The 6383-nt window shown below is 43.3% G+C and overlaps 1 protein-coding gene and 4 non-coding genes across 5 annotated transcripts; all 5 read right to left on the bottom strand.

Annotated features, from left to right (window-relative positions):
* Positions 1 to 562: 562 nt before the first annotated feature.
* LOC133280359 (small nucleolar RNA SNORD100) lies at positions 563 to 647 on the bottom strand. The gene has a single exon (XR_009747135.1). It is a non-coding gene; the product is annotated as a small nucleolar RNA SNORD100 (small nucleolar RNA).
* Positions 648 to 970: 323 nt separating this feature from the next.
* RPS12 (ribosomal protein S12) lies at positions 971 to 4850 on the bottom strand. The gene is made up of 5 exons (XM_061474829.1): positions 4692 to 4850; positions 4176 to 4292; positions 2388 to 2490; positions 1819 to 1920; positions 971 to 1058 (listed from the first exon to the last, which is right to left on the bottom strand). Exons 1-5 carry the CDS (start codon positions 4703 to 4705, stop codon positions 996 to 998), a joined length of 399 nt encoding a protein of 132 aa, XP_061330813.1. The 5' UTR covers positions 4706 to 4850; the 3' UTR covers positions 971 to 995.
* LOC133280356 (small nucleolar RNA SNORA33) lies at positions 1373 to 1506 on the bottom strand. Its single transcript, XR_009747133.1, has one exon. It is a non-coding gene; the product is annotated as a small nucleolar RNA SNORA33 (small nucleolar RNA).
* On the bottom strand, positions 1986 to 2070 carry LOC133280357 (small nucleolar RNA SNORD100). The gene has a single exon (XR_009747134.1). It is a non-coding gene; the product is annotated as a small nucleolar RNA SNORD100 (small nucleolar RNA).
* On the bottom strand, positions 3371 to 3445 carry LOC133280355 (small nucleolar RNA SNORD101). The gene has a single exon (XR_009747132.1). It is a non-coding gene; the product is annotated as a small nucleolar RNA SNORD101 (small nucleolar RNA).
* Positions 4851 to 6383: the final 1533 nt, after the last annotated feature.

Here is a 6383-nt window from a genome sequence, read left to right on the forward strand (position 1 = left end):
TGATGTGGGTTACCGAAATCAGTTATAAATCACAATGAAAATTCAAGCTCAAGAGCCTGAGAAGTAAAGAAATACACATTCCAATCTCCTCAGTCTACAGGTGCTCAGCCCCACATATTCATGTCTTACTCATCAGCATAACGCAGCAATTCCTTGTAACTCCACTTAAGAGCTGCTCCATAGGAAATGGAAAACATACATAACTTGTGGGAGAGAAAAAAATAGCTAACCTTAAATTCCAGTCTAAATCCCACTTTGTATCCAAAAAGCAAAAAACTGACAAGATCTGTACATCATCCAACTACTGTGGAAACTAAAGACACTGGGCAAGCCAGAGTTCAACAACGTGTTGTTTCAAGCAGTGATGAGATCTCAGCTACTTGGCTACCTGACTACTAAGACTCCTACAGAATAAATACCTAGAAGTAGGTGACAATACTTCCTGGAAGCTTATTCCACTGACAATTCGCTTCAGAACTGGGGGAAGGGGAAACCAAACAACGCACACCTTGTGTCAAGTAATGTCCCCAATATATTAGGATAGCATTTAAAAATTTCGTGCGACATCTCAGAAGACTTGGGTAACGGTTAAGGCCATTCTCCTCATCTGTTTCAGCAGAGGGAGCCAAATTTTCATCACAGATGCAGCAGTACTTCAGGCTTTCCCATAACAACATATTCAGAATCCCTGCAGAACTACAGGCCCAAGCAAAGGCAGTAATTGACAGCATTCCCACAGGTGAGCTGTGCGAAGTTCCCCAAGTTGGTACCCTCTGTGATGGAACAGAAAACAGAAGCACCCAAGCATAGGAAAGGCAGGAATCGCCATCATCTTTTTAGCAAGCTGACGGTTAGCACAGTAATAGCTATACCAAGGTCTGAAAAGCCCTTTATCTTCTGATGGTACCTGTTGCAACTTAAAGAACTATTCCACAGGTTCCCACCCATTAATCACACACACACACACTAGTCAGGTTCAAAATTTATTTTCTGGTTCATTTCTTGCACTTGAAGTACTCTTCGATGACATCCTTGGCCTGAGATTCCTTGCCATAGTCCTGTAACACAAGGCAACTCATTAATAACACATTGACTCATTCAAAAATTTGTCAGCTATTTTAAAAAGGAAAATTGAGGTTGATGCTTTTTCTCAAGGCATCCCAAGTATTCCCACAATTCCATATAAGTAACATCTAACAATCTGCCAGCTGTTTTCCTTTCATTCTCTTAATAAAAAACTGCTCTAATAAAGAACTACTCTATTTCATTCAACTGTAATTCTTCATTTCTGTTTAAAGAAAGCTAAGTAAACTATGTGAAACAGCAGCAAAAGTATGAAAACACATAAAGAAGGGATTAGTCTTTACTGTGAAGATGTAGCCATCTCTTGGGACCTCAAAGACAACAAAGTCTTCAAGGCTCGTACTGTGGCTTTACTTTACCAGCTCGTTTTAAAATATGCTCTGCAGAACATTTTCAAGTTGAGCAGACACATTGAACTGGCATTTTTTCTTTCCTGAAATAAAACTTCATCTCTTCTAGTTAAAAGATCTGTCCCTTAATGCTTACTGGCAAGTAGGCATAGACACTTTAAGGAAACAGGCATTAACTTACAAAATTAATAGAAGTATTTTAAATGCACACGAAAGGGAATATAGAACAGGGAAGCAGTTTATCTTCATTATAACAATGCAAAGCAACTGTTTAAAAAAAATAAAAACCTAGATCTATCTAATAGTCCATTATCTAAAGCCACCTTATCTTTACTGCTTATTTTCAGAACTCAAGAAGTAAGCTATAATTATAGCATCATCTTACTTTGACAACCACACAACTGCAGCCCACTACTTTGCGAGGTTTTCCTTCTCTGTCGATCTTGCAGAGACCTACCCATTCACCCAGTTTCTTGTTGTCATCAACCTGCGTAAAACATTACATCACATTAGAACTAGCAACTTGCAACATAACTGGGTTCAGCAAAAACTGCTGTACTCAGAAGTATTGGGTAACGGATGGCTGCTTTCCTCACAACTATCAGTAGAGGGAGCCAAAGTATCATCACTGTACAGCTTTGAAGAATAATGTTTAGACATCTATACAGCTACTTGCAGCATTAATATATTTGTCAGAAAACAAGAAATCATTTTAACTTTGTAAAACATCTGATACACATCCTTTGCCATTTACATGCAGGTTTTGTACTGCTTCTATGACAATCACTCAGAACTAAAACAACCTTTGCTACCAAGAGAAATTTTGCTTAGATAAGCCTTATACAGAATTATAGCAGTGTCTCAAAGATTCAGCTCTCTGCATGATGAAACAAGCAGCTTATATTGCAATCAGGGTAACTGTTCTAAACTTGTGCCTGAAGTTCTGACACTCACCTTTATTAAGTTGATCTGATGTTCTGCACAAAGCGCTTCAACTAATTTTACATATGTGGGTTCATCACAATTTGAAGCCAGAACACAAAGATGGGCTTGGCGTCTTAAAAGAAAAAAAAAAAAAGACAATTCAATTTGGGACACGGATTTAACGTTCTTGATAATCAAAACTGTGAAGAACAAAATTCAGCTAGTGCATTTCTAGACAACCACTTCCTAAGTTTAACTTTTTGGTTTGAGACTACACAGGCTTTTGAAATACTAACATACTTTTGAGACGATCTACTACAAGTTAAGCTTTTCATATATATAGCAGACTACTCATACATTGTTAGCTGTATTATCAGATTATTCCAGAAGCTTCTAAAAACCCCGCTAATTAAATTCTCAGCCATTGAGAAAATGGTGTAATGACTGGATATACACCAGTCCCAGGCAGAATTGGTGTCACTATTAAAAAGCATCTGAGTTGCAAGTTGTTTTTTGTTTACCACAGATAGCAACTGAACATTAGAACTGCAATTATTAAAAGCTTGCATTTCCGTATCAATTTGTTATAAGCTCTTCAGAACAATCTTTTCTACTTACATTGAAAGAAGCTGTTATGACAGGGCCTCATTTCTAATTAGGATCTTTGTATACTGTGGTACAATATTAAGAATACCAAAGGGATACCTGACAACAAAGAGAGCTGTATAGGTCTTCCATGCTTAACCTAATATAATTTGACCACTGCAAACAAAGTCAGTGTTCTCTATGGCCTCCTTCATCATGACTTTTACAACACTGTTTCAGAAACAACGTTTCCAAGTGAAAACCATCACATTCGTATGCATATAAACTTTGTACATAAACCTCTTAACACACAGCATATGAAATTTTATCTGAAATCAAAACAACTCTTAAAAACTAGTTGTCAGCCAACTAAGTAGCATTTCTCTCCCATTATTTGGTACCTTGTCTTAGAGCTTTTTCGCATACAGGTTTGTCAGACTGTTGGTCTCACTCATTAGATGAGTGAAGGGGTATCCGACAAGTTGTTAAGTCATCACCCAAACACTGCAGCATTTCGCTTAAGCACTATCTAGTCTTAGAAGTATGTGCCTCTCTCCATATATATATATAAACATATACAAGAAACGTGTATGTACATACAGAGTACTTCATCCTACCAAGAAGCCGTAACCGATTACCGTGGTTGGCACATATATGACAAGTTTAATATTGTTTTGATATTGTACCAAACCAATTATTTACAGTGGGAAAAAAAAAACCCACAAAACAAAAAAGGCAAAAAACTGAAGCTAGCAAAAGCAGTGAGGGCAAGCTATGAATTTCAGGTTTACTTCATAAAACTAAACCAACTCTTCTAGGTTAAATCTGACATATATAAAGCCTCCCAATTAGAATCTTAATTTTGAGAAGAGTTTTATCATTCTTAAAACACAAGGTCCTTGAGCCCCAGATTTTCACAGCTACATACTGCAAGTGCCATTCCATTTACTTCACAAAACAAGTCCATGTGAAAACTCGATGGCACTGAGGTCACAAAAAGATAGTAAATACACTAGATGCTGTTATTCTTGAATCACAAAGTTTAGCATCTGTATTTTAAGATCACAGTTAAAGACCTTGAAAAAGAGATAAAGACAAAACTTGTTGGCAGAAAAACAGGGTCTTGCAAAAAGTTTCAACTAAACATCTGAGCAAAGTGACCCCTGGATGTTTTCAACATACCTTGTGCCGTTCTGCGATTTACCATAGGCAAAATGGGAAAGCCAGACTTACTTGTCCAAGGCTTTGGCTGCTTCACGAATACCACGAGCTAGGCCATCATGGATAAGTGCAGTCTTAAGCACTTCTTGCAGGGCGGTGTTAACATCCATTACACCTCCAGCAGTAATGCTAAAGAGAACACAGATATTGCTCTGATCATGACAGCATCTTACAACGACAAGCAAGTTTCCCCTTTACCACCAAGCATCCAAGAGTTAAAAGTATACAGAAACGAAACAAGCAGAGAAACTAAGGCGAAGAACAAACTGAGGAAAAGGTGAAATCTGAAAGGAACCGAGATTAAATTCTCCTACCGAGCCAGCCAGCTCTGCTCCTCCACGCTCCCTTAAAAAAAAAAGGAAGCCCCGCACACCAGCCGAGCATCCAACCTGCATGAAGCATGCGGCAGCACCACGACGGGGCCTACGTAGGCCGGAGCTGCAAGGCCCGGCATGGAGCAGCGCGAAACAGCTAAGCGAGACGCGGCCCCTCCGCCCGCCGCCCCCCAGTGGCCCCAGCCCCGCTCACCCTTCCTCGGCCATGGTGCTCACGGTGGGTGCTGTTCCCGCCCGGCTTCCTGCTGGAAATACAGACAAAGGCCGCCGCGGTGAGCGGCGCCGGCCGCCCCGAGGCCCCCGCCCGGCCCGCTCCCGCCACGATGCCCCGGCGACCGCGGGGATTCCGCTCTGCAGGCCCCGGCACCATCTTCCCTACTCACCCCGCACCACCGCCAGGCACCAGCGGAAAAGGAGGCGGGTTTTCCGCTTTACGGTCTTATAGCGTGTAAGGACCCCAACCCGCGCCGGCGGCAGGCTGTCCTCCGCGCTGCCTGCTCCGTCACTTCGGTCTACAGCAGTGGCCACGGAGGAGCTTCCTCCGGAACCAGAGTAGCCTCCTGGAGCAAGGCAACTGCAGCAGCTGGCTAGCGACCTTCCGGGGCTAAGGACCAGCCGGGACTGAGTCACATCAACTTCCCTGGGGTAGTAAGCACACCAGTCGCTGCTAAAGTGGTCTGGCTTCAAGTGTCCCCCGTTCCTCGATAGCTTGCAGCCTAAGGAAGATGGGGAACAAACTCTAAATCTTTGCCGTCTTTCCGTGGGACTACAGACCTCGGGTGTAACTCAGAAATCAGAAAACGCACCTGCACGTTCCCTTTCCTGTCAGACACTCATGCACCGGTGATCCCACTGACGGCATGCACAGCACAGCCACCACATTTACAACATGGTGCTTGCTTGGGCGCTGTCAGTCTGACATGGGACTTTGTCCACCCTGTTTGCTTCAGACTGGACAATGTGGCCATTGGGTGGTCTACCTACTGCCATCTTTGTAACAAAACAAGTAGTGTCAAAATACAACAAAGCCAGGTAACAAATACTGATAGCCATGGTTAGTGGCTAATGCCAACGCATTTGTTGCCAATGTTGTGAGTCACCTTTTCCACAGTATATCCTTCCTTGATGCTATGGTCAAGTGGCAGGCTGAGGGCTAAATCCAGGTAGTGAGGAGACAGAGTGCAGAATCACAGAACACCAGATTGAAGGGACCTCAAAGTTCACCTGGCCCAACCTTTCAAGGCTAGATGTCCCAGCACCCTGTCCATCTGAATCTTAAAAGTGTCTAGTGCTGGGGAATCCAACACTTCCCAGGGAGATTATTCCAGTGGTGGATTGTTCTCATTGTGAAAAAATTTCCTCTTGCGTCCAGTTGGAATCTCCCCAGCAGTAACTTGCCATCCATCAGTGCTGAGGAGTGCAGGGAAGGGCAGAGAGGGAAAGGGAAACCACTCAGCTGGCTCAGAGCTGCACCGAAGACCTGGAGCCCAGGCAGCATGGCCTTTCTAAGCCTGGAAGGAGAAAGGCCTGGCTGGGGGAGTCTGTGGCTGCACTTCCAGGCTTCAGCTTCCTCTTTTCCCGCTAATATCAACTCCAAGGCAGTCAGGTACATACCCTTTATATTACAGAGATCTAGAAGGGGAAGAAGCTACCCAGAGTCCTCCAAAAAAGTCCTGGAGACAGAAGAGGGCACTCCTCTCTCTGCTCTGTGAGCTACCGAGGGCAAAGCCCTTAGGGATCACGCTGCTGGTTACAATGGTAGCCTCTGAGGTGCACTCGGCCACCGCCAACTACTGCCATATATTGCTTGAAACTACACAAGTCCATGGAACCTGATGAAATCCATCCATGGGTCCTGAAGGAGCTGGCAAATGAAGTTGCGAAG

Source organism: Pezoporus flaviventris, unplaced genomic scaffold (assembly GCF_033815535.1).
Source record: "Pezoporus flaviventris isolate CSIRO_AGI_PZ_B2104156 unplaced genomic scaffold, CSIRO_AGI_Pfla_v1 ptg000081l, whole genome shotgun sequence".
In the NCBI taxonomy this organism is placed as follows: Eukaryota; Metazoa; Chordata; class Aves; order Psittaciformes; family Psittacidae; genus Pezoporus; species Pezoporus flaviventris.

What these genes read in the sequence shown, in the direction of transcription:
- RPS12 (XM_061474829.1), bottom strand. An exon ending in GCAGCCAAAGCCTTGGACAA is followed by an intron (nt 2,491 to 4,175) that starts GTAAGTCTGGCT and finishes TTTTCTTTTAAG; the next exon opens with ACGCCAAGCCCATCTTTGTG. An exon ending in GCAGTTGTGTGGTTGTCAAA is followed by an intron (nt 1,059 to 1,818) that starts GTAAGATGATGC and finishes CTTGTGTTACAG; the next exon opens with GACTATGGCAAGGAATCTCA.